Source organism: Primulina eburnea, chromosome 2 (assembly GCF_022965805.1).
Source record: "Primulina eburnea isolate SZY01 chromosome 2, ASM2296580v1, whole genome shotgun sequence".
In the NCBI taxonomy this organism is placed as follows: Eukaryota; Viridiplantae; Streptophyta; class Magnoliopsida; order Lamiales; family Gesneriaceae; genus Primulina; species Primulina eburnea.
The window spans coordinates 43,553,893-43,576,903 of NC_133102.1; the positions used below are offsets into that span (position 1 = coordinate 43,553,893).

Below are 23,011 nucleotides of genomic sequence, written 5' to 3' on the forward strand. Positions count from 1 at the left end.
CCCAAATATTTGTCTCTCTTTCTTTCAAATATTTCCAATTTTTTACCCTTCTAAAAAAACTATATTTTAAAGTTATATTATATGACAAAATATAATATTTTCAAATTTAAAATAATTTGAGCCAACTATTTCACATGATTCGATGTCTATAATAATATTTTCTTCCAAAACAAAACCCAATATATATCTTTATTTATTGATATTTTCCCCCTCACAACACTAATCTTTTATCTTATACTATATATTAAATTTGTGTCTAAAATTTAGTATCATGGTAAATTTTTTCAATCCCCTTTTCTGACATTTAGTGATTCAAATTTCAATCTGACCAAAAAAATTATAGAACATTTAATTTATTATTCTCTGAGCTATGATTGTGAGACGTTCTTACGAATATAATATATCTCTGAATGAATATGATATATCTCTGAATCAAATGGGGAAGGTGTTTCGGACAAAGCCCCAAAAACAAAGAAAATGATGCTGGGCCAAGTCCACATACTAGAATGCCACAGCCCAAAATCGAGCTATCATCAAAGTGAATTCAACCCATATCGATTCACTTTCGCCGGAGGAAAATGGGAGCAGCGGACACAGCCGAGCAGCCGCCGCCAGAAACGACCTCCGACGCGTTGCTCGAGGTGCTCCTTACCACCTCTAAATCTCTATATCCACTGATTTTTTTTTTGTTCAGCTTAACAAAAAAAGTTCGCGTCAAAACGTGGAGTTTCTGATGTATTAATTATTGGTTATTTATGGTCCTGTGTTTTCACTGTGATTAAGTGCGTTGTGTGAAACGGATCGATGCTAGAATCTTCAATTACCGGAAAGAACCTATACTTTTTTACTGAAATTATTTTCCCAAATTGTAAAGGTTGCTTTGTGGCAGACATTTTCTATATTTTTTAAAAAATTTATTCATGCACCCGCTGATTCTTACTATAATCCGAGGCATAAAAGTTCTTGGGTTTATTTGCTTGCCATACAGTGTTTCTAGTATTCCATAGGATTTTGTAGGAAATAGTAATTAAATAGATGTTTAAATTAAGCTAAACAAATGCTATCTTAGAATGGTGAGCTTTTGTTACCTATTTTATTGTTTGCTCAAGTGTGTCACACAATCTTAAAACACTACATTTGTGGTTGGATCTTGATTTCCATGTATTCACGCTGTTTGCGCGGTTGATGTTTTATTGATCAAAGGTTTTTTTAGCAAAACTAACTTATATGCATAATATCTCAGGCTGCTAGATATGATGATATAGATGATCTCATGAGCATAGCATCCCAGGGTGTTTCTTTAAATTTGAAGGATTCAGAGGGCCGCACAGGTTATAATTTAGTATGCATTTTCAATCTTATTAATGATTTTTGAAGTATTTACTGAGTCGTAAATTACGAAAATCTTTCCAGAGCTGAGAAATTGGTTCCACGCTAATGTTTTTTCATGTTTATTTTGTGGCACAAGATTCTCTTAACATGGTCTTCTTCCTATTACTCGTCAATTTTTTTTTTGTTTCTTTTTTTTTGTGTATGCTTATTGGTTGCCAAATTGTTTCTGTTTGTTTTTTTCTGCTTGCTTATCTTGCCTTCTGTTGGAATGTTCAGCACTGCACATGGCTTCAGCAAATGGGCATATCAACATTGTGGACTATCTTATTCACAATGGAGTGGTGAGAGAACCTTCACCTTGTTTTAATTCTATTGATTACTCATCTCAACAGGCTTGATTCTTTGTCCTTCTGTTTGCTGCTCTTATGTTTTATGGTGGTATAATGTTCCTTATTTTTTAAAAATTCTTCTGTCATATTGTAACAATATATAGTGTAACAATAATGGTGGTGTTAAAATCAGAAGTGAGGAAACTTGAAGTGTAACAATATTGCATGCTTTTGGGCAGTTTTGGGCTGAAAGTGACATGTATTTAAGTACGCGCATGTGTGTGTACAAATACCCACACATGTTTTTCCTTTTCTCTATCTGCATTATGTGTTGATTATTCAGGCTGTAACATACGGAAAGAAAAATGAGCCTTTCGTTTGAAAACCAGGATATTAATGCTTGCAACGTGGAGAAAAACACCCCTCTTCATTGGGCTTGTCTCAATGGCCACATTGAGGTAATATCTGCATTACATTTTACATTTCATGCCGGCGATGAGCTTCAAAGTTGTGCTGAGAGGAAGGTGTACTTGGTGTAATTTGAAGCGGGAATCACATTTTTTCATCTCTATATTAAATCACTTGCTTACATATCTCAAGTCCATAACCTGTCCTTTTCAGGTTGTCAAACATTTGATTCTAGCAGGAGCCGATATCTCATTTCTGAACAAGTGAGTGATCTCCAACGTGCTTCTTGGGTTTTAGTTTCCATTAATGATGATTAGTTGCATGTTTCTATTTCCATCTGCAATCTGTTATGTGGTGGACGACAATCAGCCACGAGAGAACTCCCATGGATGAGGCAGTTGGTAGGGGGAAGATGGATGTCATGGACGCCATGAATGAAGCGGCAACCCAGGTTGAACTTACAGGAACCGGAGTATCATAATTTTGAGTTTTGTTTGATGGATCTCAAGGATAAATTATGTACACGCATTCAAGATTTTCTTGTAATTGCAACGAGGAAACTATGTTTTCCATGATCATATGCTTGTTGGCCAAATATAGTCATGTTCTTCTGTTAAACTTTTTATTTTTTATTTTTATTCAAATGGCATTTGCGAGGATCGTGGTATTGAGAAATACTGTGAATAGCATATATGTATATATATAAAAGCGTGGTTTCGTAGAAAAATAAATGAAAGTTATCAGTATTTCAAATTGAAATGGAAAGAGAAAAAACAATTTTAAAAGAGAAACACGCATATAATGATACCAAGAGTGATTCAAGGGTATTTAAATTATCAGTTTTTGAAATTGAAATAGTTAGAGATAAAATAATTTTGAAAGAGAAATATGTATATAATAGTCAGGAGATTAAAGTATTTTTGAAATTATAAAAAAGTTTTTTTAGCACGACAAAATTATTTATTGAGTGAGTCTCATGTGAGACCGTCTCACGGATCATAATATGTGAGACGGGTCAACCCTACCCATATTCACAATAAAAAGTAATACTCTTAACATAAAAAGTAATATTTTTTCATGAGTGACACAAATAAGAGATCCGTCTCACAAATACGATCCGTGAGACCGTCTCATATAAGTTTTTACCTTAGTTATTTTGGCCTTAAGAAGTTCAAGTTTTAGACAATGTAGTGTTTAGCATGACATTTGAGAATGTGAACGTCGACTACTGTTCTTTTACAGGCACTTGCATGATGTACGTGCGTTGCACGTAATTTCAATTATATTATAAAAATTAAAAAAATATGATTTTCTAAAAAATAATTTGAATCATTTTGTTATTTATCTGAGCTTAATTTTTTATCATATTAGACGATTTATAAAAACTTATATAACTTACTTTCAAAATTGTTTCCCAAATTAAAATTCAAGCAGTTAATTTTATGTTATATAATAAATTGTAATGAACATAATATATAGAACAAAATGAACTGAAACAAAATTTTTTAAAAAAATTATATATTCAAACACAACGTATAAATCATAATAACCTAAAAATCAACCAAATTATGTATTTTACCAATGTATAAATCATAATCTAAAAAAACGAAGCGTACTAAAGACAAATAATTATCAATTTAAAATCACTATGACTAACTCTTAAAAAAAATATTAATACAAATGAAATAGTAATATTGATAGTAAAATATAACTCATAATATTTAATTTAACCTCTTAAATTTTTTTTTTACTTTTTATTTTTACAATTCTATATCATGGATTATAAATTTTATATATCGATCTTTCGTAGACTAACATTGATGACTATTAATTTTTGTTAAATAAATTTTAAAATAATTAATAAATCAATATATGTAAAGATGACTTTTTTCCCTTATCAATTTTTCATATAATATTTAATTATGTCATATTTCATTTTAAAAAAATTATTTCATTCTATATACATACAAATGTGTGGATGATAGAAAAATTTTCCAATTATAAATTTAAAATCACCGTAATTAACTCATAAAAACACTATTAAAACAAATGAAATAGTAATATTGATAGCAAAATATAATTCATAATATTTAATCTAACCTCCTAAAGAATTTTTTTACTTTTTATTTGTACAATTATATATCATGGATAATAAATTCTATATATCGATCTTTGGTAGACTAATATTGATGACTATTATTTTCTTGTTAAATAAGTTTTAAAATAATAAATAAATCAACATATGTAAAGAAATGTACATTCAAATAAGATTATATGGTAAATATCAAATAAAATCATTTAATAATTATTAGATATAGATTTTAAACTATTAGTATGATTTTCTAGTATGCACCACGTATATTAATTTAACCTCTTAAATTAAATTTTTTTTTTACTTTTTATTTTTACAATTTTATATATAATAGATAATAAATTCTATATATCGATCTTTCGTAGAGTAAGATGACTGTTAATTTCTTGTTAAATAAGTTTTAAGATAATAAATAAATCAATATATGTAAAAAAAACGCACATTCAAATAAGATTATATGGTAAATATCAAATAAGCTCATATAATAATTATTAAATATAGAATTGAAACTATATGATTTTAAACATTAAAATTTGAAATATAACAAAAGAAGTAGACGTTCATATATATTTTTGTGATACTATAATTTATTACTCAATTAGAAATTTCAATAAAAATATAATTACAAAATTACAATAAAATCATTGGAAAAACATGTAAAGAGAATTAAAAGGATAAAATATTTAAATGTAGTATAAAGATGAGTTATTTGATAAAATTAATGTAGGAGTTACATTCTAATCTTGAAGTGTGAATAGAAGGTTAATTATGTCATTGCACAATTGGAAAACAATGCCCTTCATCCACACTTTTGTAGGTATATAGATATAGATAAAGAGAATTAAAAGGATAAAATATTTAAATGTAGTATAAAGATGAGTTATTTGATAAAATTAATGTAGGAGTTACATTCTAATCTTGAAGTGTGAATAGAAGGTTAATTATGTCATTGCACAATTGGAAAACAATGCCCTTCATCCACACTTTTATAGGTATATAGATTTGTTATTTGACTTATTTCATTCTTTACAGGTATCCATCCTGTCGTAATACAAGGCTACAGCAACAAACTGGAGTAGACCACTTTGCTGCACGAGTTAATCTAGCCAGACATAATTTGTAGACAAAATATCGCAGTGCACGTTTCTCAGAAAGAAATGGTTTTATTTACGACATTTATGCTCGAAACATGCTGAACCAAAGATCTAGGATACTAATATCTTGTTGGTCTATTCTTTGTATTTCTTTGGATTCTGAAATCTTGTACTTCGAATTTGGTGCTTAGATATTATCCCATTGGTGATAACCCCGACAACCCCACGCTGCAAGCATAATTTTGACAGAATTTCTATGTAAGATTACACCAATCAACTAATAACGAAGGCAGTTAAAAATATAAGTCCAGTCAACCAAGGATTAAATGCCTCCCATAATTAATGTTTGATTAATCTTTCTGCCATTAGTTCTCAGTGTATGAATTTCTGCTGCTGCTGCTGTGTGTATACATTTTTTTTTTACCAATGTGGTAAAATATATATACCATCGTGTTTTTTCTCCCAACCATCGCAACTTTGAATAAAATCATCTTGTCTCCCTACGCTTATATACTGTGTGACAGGTCATATTGCCAATGCTCCTCCACTGAATTGGTTCTCGTCGGAAGAGTCCGAAGGTTGAGGCTTAGGTTTACTAACTCGAGTAAATCCGTAACCAAGAGAGCTTCCACTTGCCTCACAAAGCTGGAGACACACACAGAGAGAAGAAAGAATTGTATCAAAATAATATGTAGGTAAATTACAAGAACAAGAGTTTAGGCCTAAAGATGTGACAGACACTCTCTAAGGCAAGCCTAAAACTTGGATTCACACTGCTTGCCATATTGTTGTACGAACGAATTTCTCGAATGACATCAAATAATTTTCATCTTCCAGTTTTAACTGATGTGAAGATCAGAAAAAAGTTCGAGTTAGAGATTCATGTAGCTGACTCCAACACAAATCTGGTGATGAGAATGATTATCCTAGATCTACCATAAGATGTGTAGATGTAATTTAGACCTTGTGTAGGAAATGAGACTTCCAAGTTATTTGATGTTAATTAACAATAAATACAAAATGTTGCATACCTCAGTAAGCTCAGATAGGTGGCGGGATCTAAATTCGTTAATTGCAGCAGCTATCTCTGACGTCTGCAGTTTAGCCTAAAATAATGTGCAACCATTAGTGACAAGAGTTTTTTGAATAAGCAAGCCAAGTAAACAGCCAATACATGCTTGGAATAGATAAAAAAAAAACCAAATTATGATCACCATACATAAAGGTTCATCTTCATTTATACAAAGATATAGATCTTAGGACAATTCCCATTTCAACAAAATGTCATTTTTTTTAAGAAATCAAATTTGACTAGGGTCCACGACCCAATTTTTCCGTGAGAAGATAGATAGTGGTTTGGCCAAAAAGCCTCATCTCCCTACAAACTTTTTTTTAACAAAGAATAGGTCTCTTCTAAGACGGTCTCACGAATCTTTATCTGTGAGACGGGTCAACCATATCGATATTCACAACAAAAAGTAATACTCTTAGCATAAAAAATAATACTTTTTCATGGATGACCCAAATAAGATATTTGTCTCATAAAATACGACCCGTGACACTCTCTCACACAAGTTTTTGTCTATAACAAATTAAGCAATAGAGCCCAATACGAACTAATTTTCTACACCAAATATGTGATGCCACAAAAATCCCAATGCTCTTAAATGTATGCATCTTCTAATTTGTTTATTTTCAGAAAAAAAAAATATTTCAACATATATATTGAACTTATGCATATCCAAAGCGTGTGTCCAACAACCTGTTGGTCCCACGTGCGGAATTTGAGATAATAAAAGTCGAAAATAAAGAATAAACTGGACACCGAGATTTACGTGGAAAACCCCTAAAAATTATTAGGGTAAAAACCACGGGCAAGATGAAAAGAATTTCCACTATAATATTTTGTGGTGTACAACTCACTCACTGTGTTTCCAAAGAGAACACAACTCTCTTAATACAGGAGAACAAACACCTCACAAATATTATAGAACTAAGCACTCAAATGCTATATGAGAGAAAACTCGAAGAAAGGATAATTTGAAATGAAAAGGGGGAGCTCTATTTATAGAGCCTCCTGACCGTGTGAACACGCGTTAAAAACGCGTATTCATATTTCCGTCTACTGTTTGAATTGCAACCACACGTTTCTTTTTTTATTCATTCCATTCAAAGTATGCCACCTTTGGCCCCATCTCATTGAATATTCTTGTCGACATTTCTCCCACTTGGAGATTTGATTGAGAATCAAACACATCTCCACACATCCTTTCAATCTTGCCATTACCCGCTGCTTACGTTTCCGTTAGGCCACTTGAGGATCTACACCACTCAAACTTTTCAATGTTTACTGGCTTGGTCAGAAAATCAGCTATGTTATCCTTAGTATGGATCTTCTGCATATCCACGCTTCCTTCTTCTACCACTTCTCGCACAAAATGAAATTGTACTCCAATGTGTTTCGTCCTGGAATGAAAGGCTGGATTCCTTGCGATGTGCAAGGCACTCTGACTGTCACAAAACAAAGAAACATTCTCTTGTTTGTGCCCGATCTCCTCCAATAACCTTTTAATCCATATTGTCTCCTTACAACCTTGAGTAGCTGCCATGTATTCTGCCTCTGTTGTAGATAACGCCACAATCGTCTGCAGTTTTGAAACCCAGCTTACTGCTCCCCTGCAAGCGTAAACACATAACCAGTAGTAGATTTCCTCTTATCAGGATCACCTGCATAATCTGAATCGACATAGCCCCTGAGTGTAAAATCCGATCCTCCATAACATAATGCAGCATTCGAGGTACCCTTAATGTATCTAAGGATCCTCTTCACAGTGCTCCAATGCTCTCGTCCAGGATTCGCCATATACCGATTAACTGCTCCCACTGCTTGAGCAATGTCCGGTCTTGTACAGATCATGGCGAACATCAAACTTCCCACTGCTGATGCATATGATACTCGAGACATCTCCATCCTCTCTGCTTCACTGCTAGGACACATCTCTGAGGATAACTTGAAGTTAACAGGAAGAGGGGTCGATATTGGCTTACTATCTTGCATGTTGAAGCGTTGCAAGACTTTCTTCAAATAATTTTTCTGAGAAAGCCAAATCTTTCTGTTATTTCTGTCTCGGTGAACTTGCATCCCTAGAATCTTGTTTGCTGGTCCCAAGTCCTTCATATCAAATTCCCTAGCCAACTGTGCCTTCAATCCTTGGACCTGATCTTTGTTGGGGCCTGCTACCAACATGTCGTCCACATACAACAGCAAAATGATATAATCATCACCAGACCTCTTGAAATACGTACAAGGGTCTGCACTCAATCTGTTGTATCCAAGGCTCATGATATAGGAATCAAATCTCTTGTACCAACACCTCGGCGCCTGTTTGAGACCGTACAGAGATTTGTTCAACCTGCAAACCAAGTTCTCTTTGCCTTTTTCCGCAAAACCTTCTGGCTGGAGCATATAGATTTCTTCTTCAAGACTCCATGAAGAAACGCTGTTTTTACATCTAGCTGTTCTAGATGTAGGTCAAACACCGCACACAATGTCAACACTACTCTGACTGTTGTAAGCCGAACCACATGAGAAAATATCTCATTGAAGTCAATGCCTTCTTTCTGAGCATACCCTTTTACCACCAATCTAGCACGATACCGCTCCACTTGGTTATTGCCATCACGCTTGATCTTATAGACCCATCTGTTTCCAATGGCTTTCCTCCCACGTGGTAATGTAACAAGATCCCAAGTTTTATTCTTGTCTAATGCCTCCAACTCTTCTTGCATTGCTATCATCCACAAGGATACATCCAAACTTTGAGTAGCCTCGTGGAAACTCGATGGCTCACCATCCTCTGATAATAGACAATATGCAATGTTGCTTTCAGTGACATAATCTGAAAGCCAACCTGGTGGTCTTCTGTCTCGAGTTGACTGCCTCACATTGGGAACCTCAGACTCAACATGTTCTTGTTCTTCGTGCTTTGGTACTGCTTCACAAGAAACTTGACCTTCGTCTGTCTTATTTTCAACCTGAAAAATAGTAGTTTCTGAATTCGGTGTGCCTTTGCCTCCCTTTACTTTATCTTCCTCGAAGATAACATCTATGCTGATGACAAGCTTGTGAACAGTAGGATCCCACAAGCGAAACCCCTTTACTCCATCAGCATAACCCAAGAAGATACATTTTCTGGATTTCGAATCCAACTTCGATCTTTCTTGCTCATTGTACAGAACGTACACCGGACTTCCAAATGTATGCAAATGAGAATAATCTGTCGGCTTCCCGGTCCACATCTCCATCGGAGTCTTCAGATCAATCGCCACTGAAGGAGAACGATTGATAATATAACAAGCGGTTTTGACTGCTTCCGCCCAAAATGACTTGTCTAGACCCGCAGTCCTCAACATAGCTCTTGTTTTGTCTAACAAGGTCCTGTTCATCCGCTCCGCCACTCCATTCTGTTGAGGTGTGTAAGCCGTCGTAAACTGTCTTTTGATGCCCTCATGTTGACGAAATGCATCAAACTCATCACCGGTATATTCTCCTCCATTGTCAGTCCTCAGACACTTGATTTTCTTTTCAGAATCAAGTTCAACCCGCGCTTTGAATTCTTTGAAGAGCTGGAAAACATCTGATTTCTTCTTGATTGGATACACCCAACATCTCCTAGAGAAATCATCAATGAACGAGACAAAGTATCTCGCTCCTCCTAGGGATACAACCGGTGCTTGCCAAACATCCGAATGAATCAGCTCTAATATGCTTTTGCTTCTGGCAGTAGAAGTGCCAAACTTTAATCTGTGTTGTTTACTGGTAACACAATGCTCACAAAAGGGTAGTGACACTTTTGTAAGTCCCGGCAGCAGCTTCCGTTCTGAGAGAATTTTCAACCCCCGTTCTGACATATGCCCGAGCTTTCTATGCCATAACACTGTTAATTCTTCTCCTGAACCAATTGATGCAACAGCTAGTTCTGCCTCTTTGTGTGTTTTCCCCAAAAGTACATACAGATTTGCAGCAATCTTTTCCGCCTTCATAACCACAAGCGCGTCTTTCACAATTTTCATGATCCCGTTCTCGATCCGAGTTTTGCACCCGATGTCATCCAATTGCCCCAAGGACAAAAGATTTTTCGTCAGTCCTTTCACATGTCGTACCTCCTGTATGGTGCGAATGGTGCCATCAAACATTTTAATTTTGATAGTACCGACCCCAGCGATTTCCAAGGCATGATCATTTCCCATGAATACAGATCCTCCTGAGACTGGTTCATAATGATCAAACCATTCTCTCCGAGACGTCATATGCCACGTCGCTCCTGAATCCATAATCCATGTGTCACAAAATTTGTGTCTGCCTTCTGCAACAGTTGCTGCTTCGCTGAATAATATTTCACCACTGCCTGAAGTACTGGCCACATTTCCTTGAAACTTTTATCAATACTCGTACACTCTTTCTTGAAGTGCCCTTTACCGCCACATTTAAAGCAGTAAATATTTTTCTTCTTACTTCTCGACTTTGATCTACCCCGTCTTTGGCTCCCACTGGAGTCACGGTCCATAAATCTTCCTCTTATCATCGGCAAAGCCTCTGCCTGCTTCGAGCTTACCAACCTGTCTTCCTTATTCTTGCGTCGGCTTTCTTCTCCGAGAACCGCAGTTAAGACATCGTCGAATCTTAGAAAGCCCATAAGAATATTGTTGGTAATGTTGATGATAAGTTGATCATATGAATCTGGTAGACTTTGAAGTAGAAGCTCCGCACGTTCATTTTCCCCTATTTTATGCCCCATGGAAGTGAGTTGGGCAAATAGAGTATTTAGTGTATTGATATGGTCGGTCATCGATGAAGATTCCGCCATCCGAAGAGTATAAAGCCTTCTCTTTAGGAAAATCATGTTGTGTAGGGACTTGACCTCGTATATCTTTGTCAAAGTATCCCAGATAACTTTGGCTGTTTTTATCTCAGAGATACTTGACAAAACTTCGTCTGCTATAGCCAAGTGTAAATTGGCAACAGCATTATTATTCATCTCATTCCACTTTCCATCATCCGTAATCTCCACCGGTCTATCTCCAATAGCCGCCAAGCAATTCTCCTTTCTTAAAACTGCTTGTATCTTTATTTTCCACAGCATAAAATTGCTTCCGTTGAACTTTGCTATCTCGTACCTTCCCGCCATTATCTCTACAACAATTTTGTAGACTGGACAAAATTAATCCCGCCTTAATAAAAAAAAATTTCAAAAACTCTTTTCTGATGTGGAAGATCAGTCTAGGCTGCAACCACAGAGCATACTCAGAATTTTAAGAAATTTTAAACCAAGGCTCTGATACCACTTGTTGGTCCCACGTGCGGAATTTGAGATAATAAAAGTCGAAAATAAAGAATAAACTGGACACCGAGATTTACGTGGAAAACCCCTAAAAATTATTAGGGTAAAAACCACGGGCAAGATGAAAAGAATTTCCACTATAATATTTTGTGGTGTACAACTCACTCACTGTGTTTCCAAAGAGAACACAACTCTCTTAATACAGAAGAACAAACACCTCACAAATATTATAGAACTAAGCACTCAAATGCTATATGAGAGAAAACTCGAAGAAGGGATAATTTGAAATGAAAAGGGGGAGCTCTATTTATAGAGCCTCCTGACCGTGTGAATACGCGTTAAAAACGCGTATTCATATTTCCGTCTACTGTTTGAATTGCAACCACACGTTTCTTTTTTTATTCATTCCATTCAAAGTATGCCACCTTTGGCCCCATCTCATTGAATATTCTTGTCGACACAACCAACTCTCTTTTAAAATCAAATTATATCGTCAACCAAAAATATATTATGACGAAGAAGGAGGAAATTGCTCCAACCAAATAACAATAAAACAGAATTACAGTTTTATCGCAATCTAGATGATAACAAATTTATTCCAATGAATCAGCTCTGGTCATAAAGGGTAACAATTCTTTCATGGGTTGGTATACTTACTTGTGCAAGGACAGCAGCTGCTAACTGCAAACTTGGTTCCAAAGTCTCGGGGACAACCTGTTACAAAATTGTCATTTGCAGAGATAAAGAATGATATTTTAAAGAGCATGAATTCCTCTAGAGATTTTAAACTGCTAGAGCCGAAAGCCGAAAAATACCGCTGTTGCTCCAGCCTTTTCTAAGTTGAGGCCATGATCAACATCATGAGCACGGACAAATGTTTTAACATTGGGAAAATACTTGCTCAGAGCCCAAACTGTTCTATAATTTGCTCCATGACTATCTAAAGTTACAGCCGCAGCACATGCTCTTTCGGCTCCAATCTTGTGAAGGACCTGGAAACCATAAAAAATAAGGTTACAAACTGACTTATTTTTCAACTGCACCACAATCAACCTTTAATCATTTAAATTACCTCTCGACTACCAGCATCACCAAAATATACAGGAAGGTCAAGTGCTCGACCAACAGCAACTCGGTCGCTGTGATGATAACACTTAAAAATAAGCATAACACTTAAAATAAGCATTCAAATGTAAAGTTAAGTTGTGGCATTTACAAATTAGATTTGTCTTCTTTGACCATGAGTAAGTGGGTTTCATCAAGGTTATAAAAATACCCAAGTATTTTAGAGAACATAAGATCGTAAATTATACAACATATATATGAAGGGATGTATGGACTGGTGCAACAGTTTTCGGGATGTGCTACTTTGCCCTCTGCATAGCACCATGCATGTGATACATAAACAGCACTCTTTTGAAACACTTCCTGCTTCTTGAAAACCGAAGTATTGATAGGAATACCGGGGGAGTAGGAAAGAGGGACAATAAGCTTGGGACAGGTGCCTTTTCCAGTTAGGTCTCCAATAAAAAAAAACATGACATGTCGGATGAGCAAGATATGCGGAAGACCCTTAATCCATTCATTCAGGATAAAAAACGGGCCTAATTGACTTCCTAGTCGGAAGGCAGGAACGTAATGAACATGGCACATCCAATTTGGCTAGTTCGTTCCTATTTGGCGGTATACCTTTTGAATTGTTAGCTAGTTCTAGAGTCGATGATGGCAGGTTGCACATAAAGGTGATCGATACATTTAGCAGTGTCATGTCCAAACAAAAATAAACTACTCCCCAAAAACAGAACATGTTCGCTCAAGAATCGAAGCAGGAAGATGCTACACGGTACAACCAGATCAGAACAAAACTCTTTGATTTCATGTGCAACATTAAAATCACAATCCGCCACCCCATATCAACCACCTTTAGTTGTTGAAGATACTTGTGGAGTTACGACCTTGTCTGTACACAAAAGTTCTTTAACTTGTATAGTTTTATGACAAATACCAGCTCTCTGAAAACTAATCAATGGCAGACAGCGAGAAATTGACTTCTGTCTTCTGGCAATAGAAGGAGGATTTCTACCCAAATAATTATTTCTGCCACAGAAATTACTTTGCGTAGTTAATGGAGTTTGGGAAAAGGATTTACACCTTCTGACATCAAGTGCAACAAATGGAATCAATCTTTCAGAAAGAAGCTGTGCTATAATCTGTAAGATTCACAACAAAAATCAGATAAGCCTAGGACAAAATTAGAATAAGATTCACAGATGTGATAGGTGATAATCACTTCAATGATTTTAAAGAATCATGATTAGTTGGATATATGCAATACCTGACCAACTCGTCCAAAACCACATATAATTATATGATCTCGCAAATCATCTGTCTGAAGAAACCAGGAAAATATTATGATATTTCACTAGGATACATAAAACACTGAAACTAATGTGAACATGCTTGCGGCTACAACATATTGCTTGCTTTATTTATGATATGATCTCATAGGAAGAAATATTTAAGTAGAACACCGACATCCAAGGGACTTCACATGCAGGATTAATGAATAAAAGAGATAAAAAATAATAAACTAAGTTGTGAATTTTTCCCACGTGGTAAGACCAAAATATTTTTCTACGGCCATCATTTAGCAGTCATCAAAGAATACCAACTTGATGGGATACAAAATAAGTTCAAGCAATTCTAAACAAGAAAACAGTGCCAACTGTGATAATGGTGACGTTATTAGCTGACTTATTCAGTAATGACAGAATGTTACAGCAATCTACCTCACTTTCCACAGGCAATAAACTCCGGACGTCATGTAGCTCAAACCGTGAGGCAATCAATTGGCCTCCAGCAGCTAACCATGGTGTGAGGGCCATGGAAATTCCAACCACAAGAAAAAGCAACGACGACATTTTTGTAGACATTATACCCTGCAAGAAGGCCAGAGAATTGGTTGAATTAATAGACCAAATGGTAATTAGTTTCCCTGATTTTCAAGTCCCATTTTATGACTGTGCTCTCTATCAATAAGTTATAATTTTGTGAGGAAAGTGCTGCTTGACAGGAATAAGGGAAGAACAAAGAACATTAAACAAGTGCATACGGTGCTAATTTCTTTATTTTTTGGAGAAGAATTAGATTTTTGGTGGAAGTGGAAAAACATATCATCAGCCTGATTTAAATATACTAGCTTCATTGTCATGATGCAGTATTCATTAAGTGTTAAAATCATTAATCAGCAACAAGAAATAAGATTACTACTCTATTTCTGAGATACAAAAGCTACAAAGATATTCCAGAAATTTAATGTTTCATGTGCACCACATTAAGCTAAGCAGCAGCACAATCTGAAATCACACATAATACGTGAGAATCAAACCTGATTAACTGCTTCACCAAAAGCTACAAAAGCAAATTCTCCACCCGGGGCAAGTAGAAGACCAACTCTTATTGCTGATACGATTGAAATACCAAAAATCCTGCCAACTAGCACAACCAAGATTGTCTTGCCGACTATTAGAAGTCCTAATGCTCCAGTAACAACTGGAAAGTTCGAAACTAGAAGTTTTGGATCTATGGACATCCCAACCTGGAACATATTATGCATGCTTTGAGTCATAACGGCTGGAAACTCTGGAGGTACTCTTAGGTAAAAAAAGATATCAAATTAAACATGAAGCAAATGGAGTAATACCATGGAAACATTCAAATGAACAAGAATTGGAAAGATAAAACAATCTCATGAAATGTAATGTTCTGAAACACACATTATGTGAGGCAATATTTTCTAAGACAATGCACTGATACAAGGAATAAATATAAATTTTACAAGAAAAACTCCCAGAGGCAAATGTAAATCAGCAGTGAAATGTAATCAAACAATTGATGATAGGATTAACAGGCACTCCTGATTAAAGAGTATACCGTCATGAAAAAGAGACCCAGTAGAAGACCACGGTATGGAGCAATGTCAGATTCAACCTGCAATGAAAACTCGGTTTCTGCTAAAAGCAAACCAGCCAAAAATGCTCCCAAAGCCATGGAAAGGCCAGCCTGTTTTAATCACAAAATGAATTGTATCATAATTATTTAGAAAATTCACAAGTTACTCAATTAAGATGAGCACATAGAATAACATCCAAAAACTAGAGTTCTCTCACCCTGGCAGTTAGGAGACTAGTCCCCAGGATAACAAGAAGAGTATTCGCAGAAAAAATTTCTGCATTTTGATTATCCGCAATTTGCTTATAAATCGGGCGAAGAAGCTGGAATGAACAGAACACAATTTTTTCGTTATAAAAATATTAGTATAATAAGCAAGTAAGCAACTACCACATATTACAGGAGAAAATTCAAGTTCCCTACAGTGCATTAGCATCCCATATTTTCACGTGATAACGTTGTGCATACTTTGATAACAAAGATAACATACAAGCTCTATTCAAACTTCTTGTCAAAATGACTTTGCTAAAGCAAAAAAATCTAGCACCAAATGCAAGGGTGCTCCAAAGTGTCAGAAGATTATCAATGCTTACCAAGCGGCCTCCAGCAATTATCGCTGAGATAGCTACAACTGCCTTGATGGCTGCCAATCCAAGTGCTTCGGCAATGGCTTGGAAACCAACCTAAAAAACACAGAAATATCGGCAACCATAACTTCATAGGATGCAGTATCAACAAAAAATATAGCTGGTTCTTACAATTAATATAACAAGCATACAAAATCAAGGAGTGCAATAAACAACTGTGAACAAAATTGCTTTTATGAACAACATTAATTAGCATTAAAATAAAAATATGCAGATGGGACATCATCTCATTATTCATACGAGTCTTTTCAATCCATATTCAACAAAGCAAATTTATTACCCCTCCTTTAGATGAACTTGGTGATAAAAGTGGAATCAGGATAAGCAAAACTACCACAGCCAAGTCCTGAAAAGCGAAAATGAATAGCCTGTATAAATATTTACCACCAAAGCTCATAAACGGGGGCTGAGGGAGTGGGAGTAAAAGAAGTTTACAAAATACAAGCAACGATAAGACAAGGGAGCCCAATAATAGCAGGTCCGAGAAAATATGAAAAATAATACTCTAACAGATTAGAATGCAGATACCTGAAAGAGTAAAACAGAAAAAGTGGCTCGGCCATGGCGCGATGTGCTCTCACCACGTTCCTGCAGGACCTATAGATATCCCGGATAAAACATTATAATAGCTCTGAAGTGATATTACTAGAATCTGACAAGTTGCACGCAAATCAAACACACTGCCAAAAAAGCACAATATTACAATGAAAACCATTAGAAAAGGAGAGTCAATATATAACTCCATAAGACTTGCGCATACACTGCCTCAATGATGTTTACCTGCAAAACAACAGCAGTTGAAGATAATGCAAGGCCATTCCCAATGACAATTGCAGCAGGACTAGGCTGACCAGCAACAAAATGAGCTAACAGGCCAGCAACAACAGCTGTCACCAAGACCTGCATTTGTAGATGCACCTTAGAGAAGTCTTGAACAGGAAATTTGTGTTCAGAGTAGATATCAGAAGACAGATATGAGGTAAGAATTAACAAGTCAATGCATATTCGGTCACCTGAGCAGAACCCAATCCGAAAACATATTTTTTCATGGAACTCAGCCTTTCAACAGAGAGCTGCAGAAATGCAATTTGTCATAGATTGCCTCTCATCACTATTAATTGTTCACGTGAAGGTGATGCTTCCGCAAAATTCAAACTTGGAAACTTTGTAGGCCATACCTCAAGACCGATATTGAATAACAAGAAGACAACTCCAAACTCAGCTATTGCCTTCGTTTCGTGTATATTATGGATAATAGATAGACCATAAGGTCCAATTAAGATTCCAGCAGCCAAGTATCCAAGAACAGGACTGCCTACATTATGCAGCATAGAGAAGATACATCAGTAATAGCAATTTTGTTGTGCAAATTCACACAGGAACAAAGGCTATTTGATTCGTATGACATGGTCGAATTCGAAAACATCACAAATGTGACCAGACATATTACTACATTGGCCTGCAAGAGTAAGTTTAGCAAATTTGAGTATATCATACCAAAAAGAAAAAAAAAAGAGCATGGGACCAAGATGATGAAGACAGAGATGTTGACATAGGTTGCGATAATTCGCTATTTACTCGGAAAGAATGTATGGAGGATTCTAGAACACTTCTCTTTTTTCTTTTTTAACTGGGGTCTGGGAGCAAACAGACTCACGTTCAGTTTACCTCCAGGAATTTTCAGGAAAAGTGGTACGAATATAACACTGGCAAGTAGTAACCACAGCATGTCAAATAAGGAAGCTTCCTCCTCATTTATCTGAAATGAAGATAATTAAAATTACAAACTGGGGTAGTATCCCATAGCATGAACAAAGAAATAAAAGGGTTTTATCCAATAAACCACATGGAAAGGAAACTAAGTCATGCCTCTTGGTGAGGAAGCATTTTGACCAGTTTCTTCATTTTATGGCGAAGCTGTTCAATGCGTGGAACTAGTGGCTTTGTAGTAGCTGATACTTCATCAACACTGGTACTGATAATATCTGGCTGCTGAAATAGCTGAGCAACCCTTCCACCCCGTTGGATATAGAATGCAAAACTGTGTTTTATTTCAGGAGTTCATGAAAATAAAAAAATCTTTTACCGTTAAAACAAAGCTAAAATGAAGCAAATTATTTGATTTCATTATTATTAAAACATAATAGCTTCGGTCAACCTATATAAATAGATTAATGTTCTTTTAGCAATTGTACTAAAATTGTCCATAACTAATAACCTTACCCAGCTCCAACAAGTAGGGACCCAAACACCAACTTTGGAAGTTGCTTTCTAGCAGACTCTACAAGAACGTGAAAAACTGAAGCTGGTGTGAACTCATCCCCCTCTATAGAAGAGAAAAATGAGGCTGAAAAGAAACGAGAGGATTTTTTATCAATGCTTTTGGAGAGGTCAAAGGTTAACCCTCTCTTGTTGCTTGTTTCTGTATTTCCTGTATCTTACTTTGAATTGTTTTCAACTTCTCTGTATCTGCTTCAGGGTCTTTTGGAATGTCCAGGCTCAACTTTTTGTTCTCTCTGTCACTTGCATCTGACAAGATTAGTTCCTCTGACTGGCCACGTGGTAAAGATTCAAGTATCTCAGCAACTTCAGCTAGCACTTCTCGTTCCTCAAGAATGCCGTCTTCAGATTTTTCTTGAGATATCTCTTCAGCAATTCTGTCCTCAACTGTAGAATCTACAGCATCACCCTTGGAAGAGGCAAGTTTCTTTACGGCTCTCTGTAATGCAATATCAGCATCATCAACGTTTTGTGTGGCCTTCAGTTCACACGCAACTACTTTCTCGGCAAGAAGCATGATGTTTGTAACATCTTCCTCTGCCTTAGACACTCTAATCTGTGCCTGCTCTGCAACATCGTTCAGCCTGTCCAATTCCTGTTGCAACTCCTCTTTCCTGTTTTGTAACCTTTTGAGCTGAGACTCACAATTTTCTAAATGACTGTGACACTCTCTCATTTCATCCTTAGCAGCCAAAAGTGTTTCCTCATCTTCCATTGACGAACTTGATTGTTCGACTCCATTTTCATCATCTGAAGCACTTTCTCTCAATTCTTTAGGAGAATTGTTGTTCTCTTTCAGGATTTTCAGTGAATCAACTGCTGCTTGGAATTTTACCTCAGCCAAAGGAAGGCGTGTCATTGCTTTATGAATGCCTTCCTTAGCAATAGCCTCTTCATTCACTATATCTTGAATATTACCAAGAGAAATATTTACCTCGTCCCAAGCCTTTACAGCTTCATCTTTAAGTGCTATAGCAGCTTCTGATATACTCTGGGCTTTTTCCTCAAACATGATACTATTAGACCTTGCAACTTCCAAATCTTTCAGTGCCTTCTGCAGCAGCTCCTTCAATTCATTCAAACCAAGACTCTCAATTTCTTCTTTCCCTGATCTTTCTTTGGAAACATCAGACACAAGGCTAGCTCCATTATTGCCACTCTCAATCAATTCAATGTCACTAGCATTATCATTTACATAAGCAATCGAATCATTCCCCTGACAATGAGGCAAACTAACGTGCTTTGACATTTTAAAAATAGGGTCACAGTTGTAAAATGGATGACCATTGGCATCACTATACCACAACGAGGGATTGCCAAAAATTCTTATACAGCCTGCGCACAAAACACTTTTCTTCAATTTCTTCCGTAAATAATCTTTAGGAACTAGTCTCATATTTCTTAACAACTTACAACTAAAATCACTATATTTTAAGCTCGTCGACATATTTAAGTTTTCTTGTACCCTGCAACTTGCAACTTCACCACGGTGAGTCACATTGGGTTGAGATATACGGTATGCAACATCCATCATTCTTTTCCTTTTATGATGGAAAACCCATAATCATCTGCATATTCTTCTTTGATTTCCTGAAAGTTACCAGCACTAGATCAACCTGAAAAGGAGTGCAAAGAAAGAAAAAACTCTACCAAATCACAATAAGTACATTAAATAGTCAATTGCATCAATAAAATCTCTTTAGTTTTTATTATTGAACATGGACGTGAGTCATATTCAGTATGATTCATACACCACGGGATTGTCTTTTTCCCGAACAGTTTCAGACCTTAAGGTGAAAAATAAAAGTTTGATTTTTTTAATAAAATCATATTTTTTATTGATCATAATTAAATATACTTCATAGAGAAAATCTTGTTATATTTTCATATATTGAAATTCATCCTTTTGTGAATAACTTTATTTATTAAACACGAATCTCTTAGAGGCTTTACTAATGCTTGTCACAAAATAACCATAATCATCAAACTAAAAAAGCCCCTAACTGCTAAAACACAAAAAAAAAAATTTAAACACAAAAAAAGTAAAATAACCTTTATTGAAAAATAAAAAACACAAAAACAATTTAATCCGATTAAATGAAAACAAAAAAAAAAAACTATTTATTGTAGACAGCGAGACAGAGATAGAGTTAAGGTCATAGAACGTTGAAATCATCAGCTTTGGAAATAGGACAAAGGGCAGAATCTGTGATGAAAAACGCATGGTGTTCTCAGATTTATTTTTTTTTGTGTATTATATAATCACAGGGTTTTAGCCTTTTGTGACTCATCAAGGGTGAAAGCAATTCGCCATTCCACACAACTTTATTGCAGTATACCAATCCAGTTCAATACTATCGTAAATATAAGGTGAAAATACCCCAACTATCCACGAGTAACTAGTAGAGAGTAATTACACTTACCGCATGCACCAATCTAAACACACACAATCTACATCAAATGAATTTCAGTTAGAAGCTTAAGCTCACAATCAGACTTTTTCGTAGTTCCCTTACTCAGTAAACTACATTAAACTCGCAGAAAACACTGGACTCGACGAATCATCAACTCCTCGCCAAAAAGTAACTGAAACTAAAACAATGCGTCGATTAACTCCAGAATGGAGCAAGATACACATACACACACACACACCACTGACAAACAATGAGTAAAAATGGGATACCGAAACTGAGGGATTAAGCTTGATGAACAGCCAAGATGCACGGATTCATCAGCGGAGAATGCGAATATTCGTATATATTTCTAACTAAACTGAATTTCCCGTGCGGATAAATAACTGAATCCAAATATATATATATATAAAAAATGTGCGGAGGCCGTGAAATCACGACCTTTTTGCCACCTTGTCCTTTGCAATTGGTGAGAACGTAGTTCTGTGGAAGAATCTTAGGAGGCAGCCAAGTGTACGTTTCAGTTTAAATATCCGATGGAAAGAAGAAATTCTTAGAGTTGAAATTTTAATATTAAAAAAACTATCTTTTATTATAAAATTAAAAAAATCAATTTTTAACTTAAAACTATTTTATTATATCACCCAAAAAAAGTTATTTTTGATTTTTAGCTAAAATAATAATTTTACTTGTTGTAAAACTCATATTTCGCTTTAGTTTTCTCGGAAATGAATTATGTTTTTCACGAAGTGATCCTGATAAGAAAATTTAATATTAAAATTATTTATTAATTAGACACTATCTATTTTTTATTTTCAATCTTTTTTAAAAAATTGTTCAATTTTTATTTTTGGTGACTTTTCATAATTTATAAATTTAATCACTCATTTAAAAACGTCAGTCGCTACAAACACCCTTTATATATTGTAACGACTCATGTCTTAGATCACTAAGATTAGATCTATGAAAGTAATAACCTAAGCGTTGTTTTACGTTTTACCTAAAATATGACAGGTGTTGGTAGATATTCTTTTTTATTTCTTGGAAAATCTCGGGATAAGAATGGGTAAACTAAAAGGCTACGAGAAAATAATCAAGGCAAGAGTTTGATTCTTTTACCTTAAAACGATATGAGTGGGTCTCATGTGAGACCGTCTCACGGATCTTAATATGTAAGACGGGTCAACCCTACACATATTCACAATAAAAAGTAATACTCTTAGCATAAAAATAATACTTTTTCATGGATGACCCAAATAAGAGATCTGTCTCACAAATACTACTTGTGAGACCGTCTCACACAAGTTTTTACCAAACAATATTGCCCTGCCCTGATGCTCACGGTTGTTGGAAATTCGTTTCTTAAGATACAACGATTACTGCTTTAAAATAATAGCAATACAAATTTTAAAGTCACGTGGACTTGAAATGTTTAGAATGCTACGAAGATGTTATGCAAACTTTGATTTAAATGCAAATGCTTAAAAAATTCAAAACTAGAAGACAACTCTTGAATTTAAGCGTAAAAACTTATAAAACCCAAACTCGAGATTTATATCTTGAAAATCTGAACTTTAAGCCCTAATGTTTAAAAATCTGTATATAAAATTAAATTAGAGATAAACGATAATAAGAGAATGACGAATGCATATGAGGAGGTCATATTTATAGAAAATGAAAAGTTTTGAATCAAAAGACACACCTCTTCGTAAAATAGTACATCGTTTCATAACCACCTCTTCATAAAAATCACATGGCCTTGGGCCATTTTGATTTAAATTTTTTAAAAATATAAATATATAATATTATAATTTTATTATTATATTATATATATATATATATATATATATTAATCTTTCGATTCAATATTTTTACTCAATAAAGTTTGAACTCAATTAATTTCTCATTCACTCTAATTAGTAATCGAAAAATAATTATGTTCATTACGTAGCTCGTTCGAATTATTTTATCTATTCTGAATATTACAAAACTCATTTTTTCTAACCATATGTCCATGCAAACCTATTTATATTAAGAATTAATTTTTGTCGGTATTCCAACTTAAAATAATTAATCTCTTGCTAAATGGAATTTTAATTGTTGAAGAATTAAACTTTCGATCAATT

General features: G+C 35.1%; 1 protein-coding gene and 1 pseudogene across 1 annotated transcript; one reads left to right on the plus strand and one right to left on the minus strand.

The window, feature by feature from the left end:
- The first annotated feature begins 475 nt into the window (after positions 1-475).
- Positions 476-2,647, plus strand: LOC140823427 (uncharacterized). The gene is made up of 6 exons (XM_073184769.1): positions 476-641; positions 1,244-1,331; positions 1,609-1,673; positions 2,051-2,119; positions 2,283-2,332; positions 2,439-2,647. The coding sequence occupies exons 1-6, from the start codon at positions 579-581 to the stop codon at positions 2,548-2,550; spliced, it is 447 nt and encodes a 148-aa protein (XP_073040870.1). The 5' UTR covers positions 476-578; the 3' UTR covers positions 2,551-2,647.
- A 2,802-nt stretch (positions 2,648-5,449) lies between these two features.
- LOC140823428 (K(+) efflux antiporter 2, chloroplastic-like) lies at positions 5,450-21,331 on the minus strand (annotated as a pseudogene).
- Between the last annotated feature and the right edge of the window lie 1,680 nt (positions 21,332-23,011).